General features: G+C 63.9%; 1 protein-coding gene across 3 annotated transcripts in view; it reads right to left on the bottom strand.

Moving 5' to 3' along the window:
- EVL (Enah/Vasp-like) overlaps positions 1-19,783 on the bottom strand; it is a 148,840-nt gene that overhangs the window by 10,596 nt on the left and 118,461 nt on the right. For all 3 annotated transcript variants that reach the window (XM_049612171.1, XM_049612169.1, XM_049612170.1), the window contains exons 4-8: positions 9,430-9,493; positions 6,327-6,397; positions 4,481-4,710; positions 3,634-3,755; positions 584-644 (exon numbers count right to left, since the gene is read on the bottom strand). In XM_049612171.1, coding sequence (XP_049468128.1) covers positions 584-644; positions 3,634-3,755; positions 4,481-4,710; positions 6,327-6,397; positions 9,430-9,493 — 548 coding nt within the window. The remainder of the gene's footprint in view (positions 1-583; positions 645-3,633; positions 3,756-4,480; positions 4,711-6,326; positions 6,398-9,429; positions 9,494-19,783) is intronic.

A 19,783-nucleotide genomic window follows, 5' to 3' on the forward strand; every position in this document is an offset into this window, starting at 1 on the left:
TAGCCACTCCTAGGGGAAGCAGATGCTTGGAGCCTGTGCAGCCAGACTGGGCTCCAGGAGGCCTGCTAAGGACAACAGCTGGAGTCCCTGTGTCCTCTGTCCCGCTCGCCTACAGCTCCTGCTGGAATCGATGGACTCAAGTGAAGTCTTTAAAAACCACTTGAGAAATGATTTGAGAATGAAAACCGCCCTGGTCTCCCAGCACACGGTGCCTACCGCGAGCGTGCTCCCTGAACCCTGAATCCCTGGCAGAGGCCAGGCCCCGTCTGCACGGCCCCTCTGAGCTCCCAGGCTCCAAGCTTTCCCCTCGTGGCTCTCCCGGGCTAGCTCTCGCTTCTCTGCTTCCTGCCTGACCTCAGATGTTGTGAGCACCAGGGCAAAGGCCTGCCACCCGGAGTGAGGGGAGGGACAGACGTGAATGCTCCCCCGGCTCTTCTGTCCCCTCTGCCTCCCCGACTCTCCTGTCCCTCCTGTGAACCACCTGGTGAAGTTTCTACCACATGTACGTGCAAACCAGCCGCGCCCCTCAGGGCCCCAAAGGCCTGGTCTCCTCACACTGGTGGGGAAGCTGGGGGCTGCTTACCGTTTGGCTCTCATCTTCCTTTCTATCAGCCGGCTTGTCTGTTTGGGAGGCTGCTTTTCTCCTAGCACGAGGGGAAGAAGGGTACACATCAGCTCCTGTTTTCACGCTGACCCAGATGCCTCTGCTGGACACCGCCTGGCCCTCAGAGGAATCTGTGGGGGGGATCTGACCCGTTTTGTGTGAAGGAGGCAATTGTTCGAGCAGCCACGGCAATGCCTACGTGAGCGTCCGGGCCTCTGTCCTTGTCCCATGACCCTGGACACAAAACTGGTCTGGGAAGGGAGAACAGGGTCTGGGGGACATTCTAATCTCTGTTTATGGCACCTGAGGAGTGGAAGAAATCGGTCTGCAGCCTGTCCAGGTTCCCCAGGGGACTCGGCTGGGCTGGGGTGGCAGCCATTCTCCCAGGACACTCGAGGCCGGGCCCCGTGGGACAGGGAGAGGTGCCCCTCGGTCACAGGTCAGGGCTGTGGGAGCATCCTGTCTTCAGACTGACTGGCTTAGGTAAGCGAATCCCGCTACCTGTGGGAAACCTTTTTCCATGGCCTCTTCCTATCTCGGACCTTAGCCCTGCAGCCGCCCCCCGCCCCCTTTCGGGTCCGGAACACCACTGTGAGCCTGCCCCTGCCCAGAGAGGGCAGGGCCCTGAAGAGCTCCAGCTGATGCTCTCCGATCGCTCTGCACACCCCCCACCTGCACAGACCCCTTCTCGTATCCTCTAAAGCCCACCCCTACGTTTTGGCCTCAGTGGTCATCTATACCTGGCTGACTCCCAGATCCGCACACACACACCCTGATGGCCCCCAGAGATGTGCTGTCAGGGATCTCCCACTGTGAAGCCGCCACAGCGCTCAGCACCCGGGAGCTGAGGCTGTCACAGCCGAGAGACGGGCCCACGGGGAGTCTCTCCTCCCGGAAACCCAGGGGATCCCCCCCCACCCCCGCCCCAACCTCTTCCTCACAGAGTGGAGCCAACCCTGCCTGTGCCTCGTAGCTCAAGTCTGTCCTCCCGCCTTCACTTCCAACACCTAGTGCCGGCCTGCAGTGCCTCTTCCTGGACAACAGCAGCCCCCTTGCCGGGCTGCCCACTGCCACTTTGTTCCACGACACTCTGTCCTCACCCAGAGCCAGCGCTGAATTTTCTGAAGCCAAGAGCGGGCCGGCATGCCAGTCCCGGGAGGGCTCAGCACATAGCTCTTGTCCACGCTGAGTTTCCCGTCTGAGCCCGGCTACTGGGAGGGAGACCTCGCCGCTGGGACCCCACTGCAGGGAGGGAGACCCCATCGCTGGGACCCCACTGCTGCTGGGAGAGACACGGCCCCAGGGGAGGCAGAAACTCCCTTCCAACCTTCATCAAAACAACAGCCTGCGGGGGCTCTGTCACTACGGCTCCAGGCAGCCCCCGCCGCGGGGTGGGCTTCAAAGAGTGGCTGGCTGAACCCTTGTGGGCGTGGTGCACCCGCGCTTGTTCTTGGCGGGGCCTCGACCGTCACGCCAGCGTCCGGGCGTCTCACGGGCTCCTGGCGACATCGGCCTTTTCCTGTCCTCAGGAACTTCCTCTGTGTTTGGTCTGAACCATCTAGGCCTGTTATTGTTAACGTGTCGGTTTTGGACTTGAGAGAAGCAGGACTATTTTCTTTTTGAACAACATCTATTTTTACACGAGGCCCGTCCACCTCTCTGGGGTGGAGCCCTGCACGCCTGCAGACAAGGCTTGTTCTCACAGCCCGACCTTCCGCCACCCTCCACGACACCCCGGGCTCCAGGCCCGGTGGGTCTCTAGCCTCCCCAGTTCGGAACACTGCCCGCTCGCCTCGGCCGGGACGAGGGCTCTCCTTCCGGGCCGTGCCCCTGTGGAGCCTCCCCCGTGAGGCCCTCCTGGCTCGTCCGGGGGCGGCCGGCACTGGTGTGCGAGCCTCTGCTCTGCTGCGTGACGACCGCTCACAGCGTGTCCCTGCCCTTGGCGACCTACGCGTGCCGTGGATCAATCTCCCGGCTCCGTCCGCCACCCCCGGCCGTGTGCGCAGAGGCCCGCCGGCTCTGTCCTGCCGCAAAGCGCCAGGGCACCCACCTGCGCTCTGGGGACCCGTCTCCCCCCCTCGCCCTCACAGAGCCGTGGCCAGGGCAACACAAAGCCCCGGCCCAGGGGAGTTCCCACTCAGGGTTAGCCCACCTGGAGGGCAGTGGGAGTGCCTGACAGTAAGAGAAGTCGGGGGCCCGGTGGGAGGGGGGCCCAGAGGCTGCTTATGCGGACACGAAGGAGCACTCCCACAGGGGGGTCTGCTCCTGAGCCCCCCGGTGCCCGGGGAGCATGGCATTCGCAACCTACGTCGGCACGTTCCTGCCGCCAGGCCACGCTGATGAGTAAGATCCAGGCTCTGCGACCCTTCTGAGGAGCTGCCTGGCCTCTCCGCCCGCTGCCGTTTCAGCTGGGGGACGCCCAGGAGGCACGGGGACAGGCTGACGGCCTGGGGCAAGCTGGCGCCACGGCTGCTGGTGTGGACGAAGGGGCTGACCGGGCCCCGGGCCCCAGAGCCCAGCCGCGACGCGGGTGCCAGTCTTGTCCCATCCCCCGGGGTGGTGCCCTCGGGACTCCCGCCACTTCAGAAGGCTCCCCCGTGTCCCCCGTGATGGCCCCGCAGGACCGGCCCCGCAGCACGCGTTCGCCGTTGTCCCTCGGAGCGGCTCCGGCAGTGAGACTGTGTCATTTATGTCGGGATCGTAAGTGTGGGGCATGCGCCCCTCTTCCCCCGAACTGGTCTCTGAGATTATCTCCAAATTTCTGTCCACTCAGGACGAGGCTGGTACACGGAAGATGCGTCAGTAAACGCCGTCACACCCAGATGAGGAAGGGCTGAGAGGTGAGGGGACTCTTCTGGGCCCGACGCCTCAGGCTGACCCCCTGAGAAGGGGAACTTAACAGTCCCCTGCTGGGCTGAGTCCAGGTGGCGGTGGGCCCTGGGGCCGGGCAAGGCCTGCGCTTTGCTGCTAAGGAGCAGGAGACCCCTGGCAAGTAGCTGCGTCTGGGGCAGGGGGGACCGGACACCCACCTCTTGGCCAGCAGCTTGTTCATTTCTTCCATGAGGCCTCCTCCTCCACCCCCACTGCTCGCTCGGTTGGCGTCAGACTTAGAGGTCCCGCTGGGGCTGGAGCCTCCGGACGCATCTTCTGGCTGAAGGGTCAGGAGACCACATTTTAGTCCGGCGTCTGGGGCGGGACGTCACCGGGGGGCGGGGGGTGCATGCAAGGGTGGACGGGATCCCTACGACGGAGGCGCTGGAAGAGGCCCTCGGCCCTCGGGTCCCGTCCCCCCAGCCCCGCCGGAGACTCAAGCAGAGTCCAGCGAGGCACCAGGACTGGCCGGTCGCAGTCGACAGACACTCCCCAGGTCTGCTGGCCCCGTCAGCACCCTTGCCAAGGCCGGTGTGACATGACGGGGAGGAGGGGCACGTCTCGGGAAGGAAGCCAAACTCTGTCTCGCGGGTGTTCTCAGAGCCACAGCCGCCCTCAGCTGCCCTGGGGCCGCTCCCCCTCCCGGGCCACCCCAGACGTGCTGGGACAGGCGGTGGGTGTGGTGCGGCTGGCCTCCAGGGTCGCGGGGGAAGCAGGATGGATTCAGATCCAGGAGACCCGGGGCTGAGTGCGAACCCTGCAGCTGACGGGCCGGATGGTGGGCGAACCGCTTCCCTGCCGATGCCTCAGTTCTCGTCTGCGAGGCCTCCCGCCCCACTCGTGACGGTCAGCGTGAGGGCCAGCAGCAACCGCCAGCACCTTGTGGCTGGTGTGGCGCCGCGTGGCAGGGGTGGCGTCCAGGCTGGGGGCCTTTCCCAGCGTCTGGTAGACGAGGGCAGTTCGAAAGGGCCCCGGGCCGGCCCGCCCACACCCAGGGACGCTTACCCGCTGGACTCTCCTCAGCTTGGCCCCAGCCAAGGCAGCGGCCAGTCCTGACACGGAGCTCTCGTCGTGGCTGGCGCCCTGCGCTCCTCCGGCTGGCAGTGGGGGTGGGGGAGGCGGAGTGGCCCCTGCGGGTGGAGGCGGGACAGGGGGCGGAGGCGGGGGTGGGGGCCCACTACAGGAGAGGGGGGCGCTGGCTGCAGACGAGGGGTGCCCCGGTGGGAGGATGGGTCCTGAAATACAAGGGTGGGGCTCAGTCAGGCCCCAGTCCCCAGCTGGTGCTCCCCTGGGAGGACGGACAGCAGGCAGCCTGCTCCTCTGAGGGACAAGCTCAAGGTTGCCTCTTCCAGGAAGCCCCCGCAGGACGCACCTAGCCCTGGTCTAGTCACTCCCTCCGCTGGTCTTCCCAGCATTCCTTGAGCTCAGCTAACTTTCTCTAGCTCCTGTAGTGGTCTTCCCGTGACAGATGCGCTCTGGTGCGTATCTCGTTTTCCGTCTCCGTACCTAGCTTTACCCTGGGCACTGGCAGAGGTAGGTCCCTCAGATGCCGTTGTGACCGACCGTGGCCTCGGGGGACCGAGGCAGGTACCCACGGTCGCAGGGCCGACCGGGGTGCGTGTCAGGGAGCAATGCAGAGGGCCGGGCAGTCCTCTGTCCACCATCCAGCGAGCCCTCCCTCCAGGGCCTACTGAGCTCCACCGCGTGCTCGGCACCATGCCGGGCGCTGGGGAGAGCGGCCACAGGCTCTCTGCTCATGGCCTCGCGGGGAAGCGGTGAGCCAGTCCCACAGATGAGCGTGCAGACGCAGCTGTGGCAGGATGGCAACTGCTACTGGGGGAGGCCCGTGGTGCCGTCTCGGCACACGAAGAGGGGTTCAACTTCAGGGCCAGTTCAGAGAAGACATCCTCGGGGACGTGCCCACGGTGCCAGGACAGTGGCAGCAGGAGTCAAGTTTGGTGAAGGAGGGAGAAGAGGACGGGGAGTGCTGGAGAGGCACTGGAGAGGTGCAAGGAGCCGCCAGGTCTGCGGGAACCGGGCCTGCGCACTGGGGGGCCAGCCTGCTCGGGAGGGACGGGAAGGGGGGACACGTGACGAGGTCAGCTGCGCATCAGCAAAGGGGAGGGTGGACCAGAGCGGGGCGGGGTCCCGGAGGGGGTCGAGGTGACAGGGGTGCTAGAAGCCAGCATTTGCACCAGTGGGGGCTCCCGTCACTGGGGCAGGGGCCGGGGCTCGGTTTTCTCATCAGTAAGCGAGGGGGACACGCGCCTGCTTACTTCACGGGGCGTCTGAGAGAAGTTAGCAGAACGAAGGACACGGAAACACTCTATAAGCTGTGAAGTCCTGGGCTTACTAATCAGCACTGTCACTCTTCAGCGAATCTTCTGCTGTCCTGTGCTGAGTTCCACTCAACCGCTGGGATAACACTGCATCTCTGGAGGGCTTCTGACTCCCGGGGCAGGCGGGGCCCTCCTCCGTGTGTCTTTATATCTCACACTAACTTGGCCACCACGTGTACACTGGGATGATCCGGGGTCCTTGGCCGGACGCTGGGCTCCCTGGGGCGGGGGCGGCATTCTGCCTTGTCCGTCCCTGCGTGTCCCTAGCCCTCAGCACAGTGCCGGAGACAAGGCCTGTGGCCGCTGAGTGTCTGCTCAGCCAGTGAGTGGTGGGGGACAAGGGCCGGGCCAGGCTGGGCTACTCCCCTTCCCCCAGCTCTGTTGTCTTTCACCGGACGTGACCGTGACACGTGGAGATCGACGCAACCAGAGGCTCTTCACAGAGGCCCGAGCACCCCGGGAAGGGCGGGGTGTGGCGGGGGGCGGGGAGCGGTTCCCAGAGGGGGTCTCACCTGTGGCTGAGGTTCTTCTCTCTAGAGACTCCTGACGCTGTTGCTGGTGCTGGGTCTGCTCCATCACTTGTCTGAAAGACAACAATGGCAGAGCGGGTCTGACCTCGCGACGCCGAGAACAACGTGGCTCTGTGTGCGGGAGCCCAGGCTGCAGAGTCGGGTTCCGTTGGCATTCCCCGAGAGCCCCGGGCTGGGGGCCCTGGCAGCGAGCTTGCCTCGTCCGCCCTGGCCCTGACGGCCGGGCTTGCTGCCCTCACTTCAGGGAGGTGGGGCACGTGACTGGTTCCAGGTCCCCAAACAGGCGAGTGCCGGCAGGCCCCCTCGAACAGTCCCAGGCACACGTGGACGGGGAGGCCCTCAGGAAGGCTCGGGCGACCGTCCGGCTGAGTGACCGAGCTTTTCCCCAGGCCGGACGTGCCCATCTGGCTTTGGGGGCCCTGGGGCCACAGCAGACCTGACCTCGGGGTCGTTCATTCTCAGGACACCTGACTACATTCCCCGGAACGAGCTTCAGGCATCGCCGGTTGCCAGGAGAAGCGGACGCTAAGGCTGCCTGTCCTCATTCTTTCTACCACAGAGCCAGCCGCAGGCCAGGCTTCCATCAGAGAGCCATTTGGTACGCTCAGTGCACTGCTCTGTGTGCCTCGGCGGGAACTGACCTCCCAGCTCCTGAAGGCAGAGCGACCGCGGGTGCTTGTAAAGGCGGGTCGAGTGAGGACACTGACCCACAAACAGGTCCTCAGAATCCGGGACTGAGGTGCTGGGGCAGACCGGGGACAGCAGCAAGGCTTCAGTCGGCGTGAGCCAGCTCCACTTAGCTCTGCCCATGCAACACGGGGTCGGGGGATGCTCTCACACCTCCTCCGGGCTCAGCGGGGGAGCACGCTGGAGGCACGCGGTGGTCTGGCCGTGGGCGGGGGAGGCGGGGAGGGCGGCCGGCAGGGCGGGAGGGTGCTGGCCTTGCGTCCGCACGGCACCCTCGGTCTGCGGTGAGCTCGTGCCGGTCCGGGGCCGGCCCCGTGCCTGGCCCGTGGCCGCTGCCCAGTAAGCGCTTTGTGAAGGAACGAGTACACGGGGCTCGTCCAGCGGCTGGCGCACAGCACCTCCTCCAGAGGGGACCGTCTAGAGGGACGGGCCCTTCTGGCTCCTGCTCTGGGAGCACGGCTCTGTGACCGAGGGTAAGTCACTCCCCTTTCTTGGGCCTCTTCTCCGCAGAGTAAGCACGAGGGCACGTGTCTCGGGGGCTCCGGTGAGGACGACAACGTGCGAGCCCGACGAGATGGTGGAAAAGACCCCGCTGGTAGGAGAGGCTGGGACAGCTCTGGCCGTGTCAGCATCAGCGTCTCTACCAAACTGCGGCAGCATCACCCGGAAGAAACTCCAACCTGCCCAGCAGGATCCATAGGCTCAGAAGCCCTTGGCAAAAGGGAGGCTTTTGGAAGTACTTAAAAATCAGGTGTGGGCTTCAGACCCTGTTTGTGAGCGAACAGAAGGCTCCTGTGCTTGGAATCCCCACCGCACGACTGGCCCCACGTAAGTCACCTCTCCCCTGGCCTCCCTTCGTGTGAGGTGACCAGCAGGAGCAGGGTCCCCTGCCCTGTGGCCTGGGTTGACTCCTGCAGTTCACAGAGGGGCCTGCAGGGGATGCTCCGGCCCACGGACAGCGGACTGCAGGCGGCGTCGCGAAGGAACTCTGGACCCGGCTGGTGGGTCAGGGGAACGCAGGGTGGTGTTTAACCAGTTCTCAGGGATCTGTTAGGACTCATCTGCCCCGAACAGTCATCCCTGGGCCTGGTGGGGCTCACGCACGCCCCTCTCGGGGTGGAGGCGGCCAGGGCACCCGGCAGAGCTGGGACCACGCTGGCTGTCAGTCCTGGTTCCGCCTCTAACTGCTCATGACTTTGGGCAAGTCCTTTCCACTCTCAGCTTCAGCGGGCTCGTGTGAGAACAGTACCAGCAACAGGAACCCCGGAGGGTCAGCGTGAGGGGTAAACGAGGCAAAGCCTGTAAAAGCCTTTCATAAACTGCAACATGCTCTATCCTGAGAGGCCAGGAGACAGGCCCAGGGAACTGACAGACGAATGGGAACTGATAAAAGGAGTCTCCCCCGCCTGTAGGCAGTCTAGAAACACACTGCCACCTTTACCTCATTTCATGGAGGTGAGCAGAGCAAGGATTATCGCTGTTCTCTTCCAGTGGGAGACTGAGGTCTAGAGCAGGAACTTGCCCAGGGTTACAAAGTACACCGTTGGGGCCAGAAGGCACCCAGAGGTTACGGAGTTGTGGCCCTCGCTCCCTAGAGTGGGTGGCAGGCTAGAGGAAGACAGGCCCCGGAGACCCTCACAGCTAGCTGAGCTGGGGGGGACGTGGCCTCCCCGACTCCCGGCCCAGGGTTCCATGTGAGTCTGGCTGCAGGCCGCCCCCCCCACCCCCCAAGAACCTCGGCACAGCCTGGCTCCAAGCCTACAGAGGGGCAGAGCCCCTGGCCCCCCCTTCCCTGGCGACGTGACCTGGGGAGGCTGCTCCCTCCTTGGCCACCGTGGTCTCTTCTATAACTTCAGGACAACGGCACTGGCCCTTCCTCCCTGTCTGAGCACTTTAGAAGCTCCTTGGAGGGGTTGGGGGTCACCTTACGGCCCATACTCCACGGGCTGGCAAACGGCAACAACACAGCCCTGGCCAAGCTGTCGAAAAGCTGTGATCCCCAAGGGCGCTCATGGCCTTTGTCCACCTTAATCTCAGGTGGGAGGGGAGTGGGCAGGGGGTTAAGATCCTCCCGAGAGGCTGTGGCACCCGCCCGAGGCCACAGGAGGGTCGCGTCCGCCCGTCTCCAGCAGGGTGGCCTCGGCCGCGTTACTGCACCCTCCCCAACATCACAGCTATCCCTACACATGCGGGAGGGCTGAGTCCAGTCCCAGGAACGCACCTAGGATGCCGCAGACCGGCTGTCCCCATGAGGCCACATGTTCCCTTCCTCGCTCTGGCCAAACAGCCACAAACGTGCTCCCTCTTCCCTCTGGTCAAGCCTGTCCACCTCCCCCCGCCCCGCCCCCTGCCCCAGTGTGTGTCTCTGGGGTCCTGGCCCTGCTGGGCAGGGGGTTACCTTCTCTGGATGTCCATCTCGTCAGGAGAGGGGCCATTCTGCACCTGACGCTGGGTGGAGGGGCCTGCGGGGCAGAGAAGCACAGTGGTTAGTGGGTAGAAAGGCCCCGGCAGACCAACCCACAACGCTCCCCGTCTCTGCTCCCCCTGGCCTGCAGGAGACCCCCTGACCTCTCAACAGGTACACCACCATCCCTATCCTGTCCCCCTCAATTGCCTCTCTGCCCGTCTCGGCGCTCTTCTCTCGGAGCCAGCGAACGGGACCATGTTGCTCACACGGCCGAGACGGCCCTTCAGCTGCAGAGACCCCCTCCTTCCCTCTCAAGCTGTGTTTGCCGCGACCTCACGCCCCACCGTGGCTCCGGGCTCTGCACGTCCTACAAAGCTGTTCCAACCCAAATCGCCAGTGTGCTCGGCATCGCCAAAACCCAAAGGAGGCATTCCGTCCCGCCCCCTTCTCTCTGGCCCGCCCTTTGGGCACAGGAATGGCCCTGGCGGCGGGTTAAGCGTCAGAGCCAGGGATTTCGCACCTGGTCTGGAGGCGCCACAGCCCGCGCCCCTCACCGCGGCGCGGGGCCCTCCTGCCTGCATCTAGGAGCCTGCGGCTGTGGGTGGGAAGGAGACAGCGAGGCCCAGATGGCAGAGGCTGTCACCGAGCGACCGCGAAGCCTTCCGGGCCACACCCTCGCCCTGGACCCTGAAGGCAGGGCCCAGGGCAGTCCAGGTCGGCTGCCTGTGCCTTATGTTCGGGTGGGGGCTGGTGCTGGTACCACATTTACAAGAAAAGGCAGGCTTCTGCCCCAACCTGAGAAAGAGCTGATTGTTCCTGGTCTTTGCCAGCTCAGGTGTCACTGGGGAGCTGCACAGAGTCAGTGACAGGGCAGAGAATCTGGGCAAGTGGGTCTCATACTTCACTGATGGCACAGGGGTTTGTCTCCTCCCGGGGATAAAGTGGCAGCGACGTTCAGTCCACAGCAAACTCCATGACATACAGAAGGTTCTCCCACAGGCGCTTCAAGCCGCCGAGGGATTAGCAGGTCGTCCCCCGGATCAGGGGCACAGCGGGACAGAGAGCAACAGAATCTCAAAGCTGAAACAGATCATCCGATTCCAGGGCAGCCTCCTGCCCGGCCCAGGAGTGTCCTGTGTGCTTCCCAGGCAGGTAGTCCGGCGTGATCCCAGCCACGGGAGCCCCTACCTCCCACGAGACCACGTGCTCTCTTACACCGAGGTCTCAAGCCTGCCCGCCGCCCTCGGAGGCCCTGTCTCCGCCATCAGGTGGGACACAGCATGGGTGGAGTCTTTCCACGCCCAGAGTGAGCCTCCACGTCTGGCTGTTTCTGGACCTTGCCGTCCTGGGCCCTGGGATCCGTTCTAGTCAAGTTTCCGGTGAGCCTTGCCTGGCTGGTATCCTGGCTCCGGTGCGAATGTTTCAGCCGGGGAAGGAGGAGGACCCGGGTGGTGGGCGGTGGGCCTGCTGCTTGGTAGGAGGAAATGGCCTTGTGGGGCTCCAGGGAAAATGCCTCCCTGGGTGGACCCGGCCGGCCCCGCCCCCGCTCATTGGTGCCTTTGGCTGCTGTCAGACGGCAGGAGAGACGGTGCCTGCATGCTTTTACAGACGCGACCTTTGCAAGGATCTGGTGTGGCGGCCTGGCACCCGATGGGCGCGAAACCAACGCTAGTTTTCTTTCCCTGTCTCTAAACGCATCTTTAAAATTAATTAGCGTGTAATTTTGCTCTTTTTTAAAAGTCGGTTTTTCTGGCTATAAACAGCACGTGATGTGTGTTCGGTGCGCGCATCAGAACAATTAAAACAGCTCCCTCCTCGTGCTCAGGACCAGGAACACAGTGCCGCGTGCGCGGTGCAGGCACTTTCCCGATTCAGTGAGAACTCCTCCCCACTCTCGCGGCCCTGGCAGGCAGCCCCCTCGAGGACCCGTGACAGGCAAGGGCGTGGCCCGGCAAGGGGAAGTGACCCGCTCAGGGTCTCACAGACAGCAGGGGGCGGAGCCAGACTCAGACGGCCTGCGAAAGGCCACTGTCTTTCTTCTGTTCAGTCACTTGTGGGGTCAGATGGAGACCCGCTTAAGAGCGGAGAACGAGGGTGGCAGGTGGCATGCCACCAGCAGAGCTGTAGGGAAGGGGCTGCGTTCCCCCAGACTGGACAGGTGTCCCCCGACCCCGACCTAGAGGCTCCGTGCCTCTACCCACTCGTCCCAGCTGAGGCACGAGGGATTCAAGACACCTCAGCTCCTGGTTCTGGGAATCAGGCCTGAGCTGCTCAGCCGCTGGCTAGACTTCTGGAAAACTGGCCCCTGCCTCGCTCCAGGGCCCGGCCTCTGCTGCTGAGCCCATGTCTGACTCTGGAGTTGCCCTTCTTCCAGGGCTGAGCCCCTGTCCTGGAGACCCTGTCTGTCACCTGGTCTGAAGACTGGAGAGCCAGGCCCCACCCTGGCGCTGAGGTCACGGGATGCCCTGGGCTCTGCTAGTCGCTCAGGGGGTCTCTTCATCTGGTGGCCTGGTCCGGCCTCAGTCACTAGGAACATTTGTCAGGACCCCAGGAGGCAGCCGACAGCCTGCACAGTGGTCCGTGGTGGTCCTGTGCTGGGGTCCCTCATTCTGCCTGCTGGGCTGGACTTCCTCCTAACGCCCTCAGCCAGCCTGTCCCTCCAGAGGGTGCAGGACATCCGTCAGGAGCCTGGCTGCTCCCAGGGGACCCTGGTCCCGGCACTGCAGACAGCTTTCAAAACAGCTGGAATTTTAGTCACGACAGAGCAGGAAGAGACAATGCTTGGCATAAGACGATGCATAAGACCTTCCACTCTTCCCAAACTAAGAAAACGTTAGTCTCTTTCGAGCTATGAGGATCCTTAACACCAGGAAGCACGGTCCCTTGGTCTCAGAGGTGGGGGCCGGGGCCCGGGGAAGGGCCCACCAGCGTCACACGGGGTATCTGCAGCAGATGTGAGGCTCTCGCTGTCTCCGTACTCCTGGCCTATCCCACCCACTGGCCCCAGCGGCCCCAGCGGCGGAGGCAGGGAGGAGGGACAGGGAGGAACTCCTTCCGAACTGTCTAAGGCTCCTTGGGAAACCTCCTGGCACAGTGCACGTGCTTCTCCGGGGGAAGCCTCAGGGTGGGAGCCCTGGGGGGCTGTTCATCACCCCCATCTGTCCCGCTGTTCTTTCCAACAAGTCCCCGTGCGGGGGGACTGGAAGCCGAGACGGAGGCGTGCAGAGTCCCCCACACCACGGAGTCACCTCAGGCCAGCCGCACCTCTGCCTTCAGGGTCCAGCTGAGCGGGCAGGTGGAGGCCCGGCCTCCTCCTCCTCCTCCGGCCGCCCGCTTGGAGTCGTTTACAGGGTCTCACTGCAGCGCCGTCGCAGATCCTGAGTCCGCCCGCCTCTCCACCCCCGGGGGCCGCCTCGGCATCTCTCTGCTGGGCCCGATGCCTCGGTCGGCCGACAGGACCCTCGGCTCCGCTGTCTCCCCGTGCTTCCCGCCCCTCTTCCACACTGATGTCACGGCCTCTGCGGTCTGTGGAGAACACAAGCCTGACCCTCAGGGGCCTGGCCCCGCAGCCGCTGCTCCTGTCCCCGCCTCCGCAGCGGCCCTTCGGCATCTACTCCCTGAGTCTGACCACGAGCCGTGCTCCCCACCTCTCTGTCCTGTGCGGGGTTCTGTCCGCAAGGCTCAACTCCATGGTCGCCTCTTCCAGGAAGCCTTCCCACATCCTCTCACGCTCCTTGCCGCTCGACCCGCAAGGGCCTCTGTCTCAACTTTCTCACTAACACTTTGTGAGCAATCTTCTCCTCCCTGTGAGGTCTTGAGTTTCTCGAAGGCAGAGACCACGTCCCTTCCTTGTCACTGTGTGTGCAGCGCCGGCTCACGCCGGGGATATTTGGCTGACTCGAGTCGGGACGGTTAGAGGGAACTCGCGACCGCCAGCCCGGCTGGGAGAAGCACAGGAAGGGACGGGGCTGACCTCGCTGAGATAAAAAGAAAAGCACTGAAGAGGTAAGCCACAGAAACACAAGCGATCCCCCAGTTCGGGCTTGTTCAGAGAGCAGGCCGACCGGGGGACGGTTCCCGGCCAGCACCAGGACCCCACTGCTGGCCGGACGCCTGGGGGCAAGCCTCAGAGACAGACAGCCTGCCCCAGCCTCTCACAGGCCATTCCGTTCGACGTGCCCCTCGGCTCTGCACGCAGCTGCGCGCGGACTCGCGGTCACCTTCTGCGGTCGCGCGGCGCCCCTCCGCACACGTACGGCAGACACTTGTTCGGGGAGATCACGTTCAACGGCCCCCTCCCCACAGGTACCGACCTGGGCGGGCCGGCGGGTGAGGCGGCCCAGGGTCGGCAGGGAGGAGGCCTGGCCAGAGCTCTGCCCCGCACGCGGGAGCCGGGCCTCGTCGTCTATAAAATGAGAGTCAGCACGAAGCCTAAAGCCTCACGCGGCTGCTGTGCGGAAGAGACGCGATGCACGGAGAAGCCCCCTGTAAACCACAAAGGCCTGCGCAACACGCGCTTTTGTTCGTGTTTAACGCAGACGGTCTGGGCGGCCTCTCCACGGAGTCCAAACGTCTCACCGATCACTGACCTGCCTGCGTCCCGCGCACTCGCACGGCCCTTTACCCCAGTCGGGCTGCTGCCGCCCTCAGGAAGGCGCCTCACGGTCCACTTACAGAGCGCTGCCTTCGCTGCCGCCGCCCGGCTGGGCCCACCGCGGCCCCGCAGAAGGCGTTGCTGGTGTCTCTGGGAGGTGAGGGGGCTCGCCAAGGCCAGGGGGCTCCTCACGATGGCCCCGGTGTCACAGCTCGTTGCGTGTGGGAGGTGGCCTGGGGCGCCCACCAAGTCAGCCCTCACCCTCCCTCGCTCGCCTCCGACAGGTTTTGCCAAAGTGAAAACAAAGACCCTACGGGCCTCGCAGACGAGCAGGAGGGAGGAAAACGTGAGGTGGGGTGACACAGGTGCCCGTGCACGACCGGCGTGTGGGCGCCGGGGCCGGCACGAGAGCTCACAGCGGGGGGCAGGCCAGGGCAGGGGGCCTCCCGTCTGAACACCCAGAGAGGGACGGGGACAGAGGGCACGGCCCACGCCGACACTCGCCTCCAGGCCCCCGCCGGACGGGGACGCTTCCTGGGGTAGGCACTGACTTGCGGCCGTCTGGGAGGCCGCTTTCCAGACGGCTTTAAGTCCCGCCGAACGCCTGCTTCTACAGAACACGGTGCAGACCCGGAGGAGGACTGTTCAGCCCCACGGGTCAGTGAGCGGGGGGAAGACAGGGGAGAAAACAAAACCGGAGCCATGGACTCCAGCCAGGGGCCCATGGGGGAGGGGCGACGCGGAAGCCTGGCCAGAGGGGACAGGGCTGGCCTTCACGCCACAGAGGCTGAGAGATCGAGCGGAGAGTCAATGTGACTGACCCGAGGCACTGAAGTCAGCCGGACCAAAGGGGAAAGTGGGGCCAGGGGGTCTGAGGTCATCTCTGAGGGACGGCGTCTCTCCCCGTGGCTCCGGGGGGGACTTGGGGCCGGCCAGTCCCACTCGGTTTCTCGCCCGTGAGCAGGGTGTTAATGATCACCACACCCTTCCCAGGGCTGTTCCGAGGTGGGATGAGACCATGCCTGGCGCTGGTACTCTCTAAAGGCTTCTATACCTTCTGTCTTCGACGTAAGGATCTGCCAAGGGCTTCCGATGCGAGGTGTGACCATCCTCAGGAAACAGAGCGGGGCAGGGGTGAACAGCTCAGAGAGGGAAACCCGGTGGCATGACCCGGCTCCAGGAGAATGAACCAGATGTGGCCGATGCCCCACTCGCACCCCCCGGCCTCGCTGCTGGGCCCGGGGCCTGCTCGGCTGCAGGGGCACCTCCTTGTGGGGACCCTGCTGGCGCCGAGCTCCCTGTCCACTCCGCCTGTACGTGCCAGGACAGACAGCAAAACGAACCCAGGCCAACAGAGTGGTCTGACTTTCTCTCCAGGGACTTAACCGTTTTGTTCTCTGTATTCCCAGCACATAATGTCGTTCTTGGCATACGGTCAACACTCAGCAAATATTTGTTGACTAAACGAACGATTACACCCCAGGCAGACTGTGTGAAGATCTCTAGCCAAATGTTGAGACTACAGCAGGCGCCACATTCTTAAAGCTCTCATCTCGTGGCTGGAAACAGCCAGTGGCCAAGCCGGGGACTGTGCCTCATAAGCCCTGAGACACTACAGCAGGAGAGACACTGCAGGTCGCCAACGGAGGTGGCACTGGGAAAATACCACAGATGGGATGAGGGAAGAGGGGACCCGAGTTTACTGAGCAGCTACTACGTGCTGTGCACAGGCTCTGTGTAGGGTTCTCACCGCTGCTCTTCCTCCTCGTGGGCTGGAGTCCTGAGGGCCCAGTTCCCAAGGGTCCCTCATGGGACCAGACAGGCGGTCTTTCACGTGCTGGCCTAGAAGCCTCTGTGCAGTAGACGGTGCTCATGCCTGCTCCAGGCCCCACCCCGGGGAAGATGGCCCAGTCCTCCCGCTACCCCTCATTCCCACTTTCTAGTCTTTCCCCACGCCTGGCTGGCCTCTCCTGGACTGCTCCAGGGTCCCCAAATCCCCTTCAGGGTGAACCTGGAGCCAGGACACCCCAGTTCTTGTTGGGGTTCTGCTCTAAGTGGCCAGGTATCCTGGGGAGTCCCTCCCATCCCTGGGCCTCAGTTTCCCATAAAGTGAGAAGGATGGAACCAAGGATCACACAGTTCTAAATCTCTACAATTTAAAAGACAAAGAAGGAGGGGCCCCGGGTGGCTCAGTTGGTTGAACGTCTGACTTCGGCTCAGGTCACGATCTCACGGTTCATGAGATCGAGCCCCGCGTCAGGCTCTGTGCTGACAGCTCGGAGCCCGGAGCCTGCTTCGGATTCTGTGTCCCCCCTCTCTCTCTGCCCCTCCCCCGCTCACGCTCTCTCTCACAAATAAAGATTAAAAAAAATAATAAAAGGACAAAGAAGGAAATATCCCAATATGGGGAGGAGACTGTGGGATCGTTTCCCTCTTTGTGAACTTCCAAATGAGGTATGAGTAGATGCACCACCATATAATAAAGAAGCACAGGGCTAAGAGTCCCCAGGGAGGGCACAAGTGCTCCTGTGTGACTCCATCCCCATAAGTCTGGTGCTGCAAGGCAGACGGGGGCCCTACAGCTCCTGGCCCGGGTGCCCACGTTAAATTATACAGCCTGAGGTGGGCAGATAAGCCGAGGCATTGCCGACACCTCCTCCTGAGAGAGGCTGTCCTTCTGCCCGTCCATTAACATTCATGAGGCTCTGGGACGCCAGCCTCCCCTCTCCTCTGGGACAGAAGGGACAGGCTAGGTTTCGAGTTAGCCTCTATAGGAAAGGCATCCCCTGGGCCTCCTGAAAAAGAGGGAACCTGAGATCCCAGGACAAAGGATCTAGCACCTGCTCAGTGATGCTTGATGGAATTTCTGGCCGGCGAAGGACAGCTACCTAATCTGGGCTGGGCAGAGTCCCAAGCCCCTCTGAGGCCCCCTCCGCCCCTCTGCCACGTCTCTGGCTGCCTCCTTCTCCCTCTGGAGGGTCCCTGCATTCTGGATTGACTCAGGGCGGCACTTTGCAACGGGGGCAGGCCTCCCAGACCAATTCCTTAGCAATCCTCCCCCTCTCGTTTCCAGGCCTCTGCTGCCGAGCAAGCTAGTGTCCGTGTGGGAACGGAGTCTGTGATCCGGGCCTGAGTCCTCAGAGGCGCCTCGCCAAGGCCACACAGGAATTGGTGGCAGAGCTGGGACCAGCGCCCGGGACAAAGGTCTCCTAGCCCAGGGTTCTGGCCGGACAAGCAGCTGTCTCCGCACCTTCGCGCTTAGGAAACCAGGGTGGCGGTGCTGAGCCCCCCTCCTGTGCTCGGCTCAGCAGTAGACGGATCCTGACCGCCACTGCCGTCTCCTGCTTTGACGAGAGCCGGTTCAGTCGCTTGCCTGAAGTTAGCCCGCGTGAATCTTCCAGCGCCTTTCCTCCTCCGAGGCCTTACCAATGAATCGGGGCTCACAGCGGGCTGATGCGTGAGCCCACCTGTGTTGTTTCACTCAGAGCACCAGGGCCAGCTGTCACCCGCTGGACTCCTGTAACAGACCCTCATTCCTGAGCCCTCCCGTTACGGTTCAACCGTCACCCCACGGTGACCAACGTCTAGAGCCGTGGCAGAGAGGCCAGCGTCCAAACGGCCCGTAGCCCTGGAAGGTCAGCCCGTGTAGACGCGGGGACCGCGTTTCGGAAAGGCCGCAAGGTGAGGAGCACCCGCCTGGAGCCTGCAGAGGACGGGCCTTTGCCCTGTGCCGGCCTGGGTGCCGGCGAGCAGCCCCACCTCCCTGTCCCTGTCCTGGCGCATGGGGCTCCTGAGGCCCGGGGGAAGGGAGCACTTGCTCGCGGGGGGAAGCGGGGCTGGGATCCAGGCTCCCAGGGTCCAGGCCGGGACACTGGCAGCCAGCCTGCCTCGTCCGCTCGGGCTGCGCTCCCCAGGCCACTCACTTTCCGGGTGAAGTAGCCGTTTCCTAACAAGCTCGCTTCAGGACAAAGAACCAACCTCGAGAAGAATCTCAAACGGAACGAAGTACAATGAAAATACATCACGCCTTTACAGTGTGACTCACAAAGCGCCTTTACGGGATTCTGGTCATCGATCTGCTCAGCTATCCAGGGCGGGGCCTATCAGACCTCTCACAGGTGGGGAAACTGAGGCTCAGAAAGGGTGAGCAACCACCCGAGGCCACACGCGCCTCCAGCGACCGGCGCTGCTGGGACGGCAGCCGTCTCCCAAGCCCGGTCTGCACGCAGCTGCTTCTGTCCGTGCTTCCGCAAGGCCTCCGTGAAAAACAGCATTTACCCTCTGGTCAGCCACTGGCAGGCGCCTCGTCCCAGGAGAGCTCACGCCCACCACCCCAGCAGCTGGGAGCAGGAGGAGGGGCCCGTGAGGAGCAGGGAGGAGCCCCCACGAGGAGAAGGGAAGAGTCCCGGGGAGGAGCTGAGAGGAGCCCCTCGTGAGGAGCGGGGTGGAACCCCCTGCGAGAATGGGGAGGACCCCCCTCAAGAGCAGGGAGGAGAGACCTCCTGTGAGGAGCAGGGAGATCCTCTGTGAGGAGGGGGGAGGAGCCCCCATGAAGGGGGGGAAAGGAGCACCCCATGCAGAGTGGGGAGGAGCCCCCGTGAGGAGAGAAGAGGAGCCCCCCATGTAGAGTGGGAGGAGCCCCTGTGAGGAGAGGAGAGGAGCCCCCCATGTAGAGTGGGAGGAGCCCCTGTGAGGAGCAGGGAGGAGCCTCCCATGAGGAGAGGAGGGGAGCCCCCCATGCAGCGCGGGAGGAGCCCCTGTGAGGAGCAGGGAGGAACCCCCATAAACGGGGGGAAAGGAGCCCCCATGCAGAGTGGGGAGAAGCCCCCGTGAGGAGAGGAGAGGAGCCCCCCATGCAGAGCGGGAGGAGCCCCTGTGAGGAGCAGGGAGGAGCCTCCCATGCAGAGCGGGGAGGAGCCCCTGTGAGGAGCAGGGAGGAGCCCCCGTGAGGAGAGGAGAGGAGCCCCCCATGCAGCGCGGGAGGAGCCCCTGTGAGGAGCGGGGAGGAGCCCCCCGTGTGGAGCGGGGAGGAGCCCCCGTGAGGAGCGGAGAGGAGGCACCCCGTCACCTACAGCTCACTCTGCAAAGCACGGTGCAGTGGCAGTGGCAGAGGCAGAAGCAGTGGAAGGTCCACTCTCTGCTGACCATTCCGGGCAGGGCCCCGGGCGCAGTCCAGGAGGGCGCCTCTCGCATCCCGGCCACTTACCCGTCCTTCCTCGGCCACCCGGCTCAGGCAGTGGGAAACCGATACGCCAGCCAGCCGTCAAATGGGCTTCACTGCCTCAATGTTTAATGAAGCCTCCCGGCTAACCTATCAGAACCGTCCTGCCTACCTGATTCTAGCAGGTTCCGGGGGCCGTGGAGGAGCAGCCAGACCCCTGTGGGGCCAGCCCACGGGCCGTGGTGACACCAGGTGTCTGCCAGAAGACTCTCCCCCCCTCCCCCGCCCCCGGCTCTCCTCTTGTCCCTTGCAGGCAGTGGGATGGGACAGTGTGGGCACGGAGCCAGAAAGCAACGGGTGAGGCCAAAGCCAGAAGCCCAGGCACTGTTTGCGTAGACCACCTGCTCTCCCCAGGCTCCCCGGGCATCCCTGCTGCTGTTCCTCGCTCTTCCTTCCTTGCCGTCACGTCTGCTTCCTCCCAACCAGTCCCTGCCACTCCTGCTTTCTTTCCCAGCCGGATCGGCTCCAAGGAGCTCAGTCCTTCGACCTGCCAGCAGGCACGCCTCTCTCCCACTGCCCTGGGACCCCTT

This window comes from Panthera uncia, assembly GCF_023721935.1.
Source record: "Panthera uncia isolate 11264 chromosome B3 unlocalized genomic scaffold, Puncia_PCG_1.0 HiC_scaffold_1, whole genome shotgun sequence".
NCBI classification, from domain to species: Eukaryota; Metazoa; Chordata; class Mammalia; order Carnivora; family Felidae; genus Panthera; species Panthera uncia.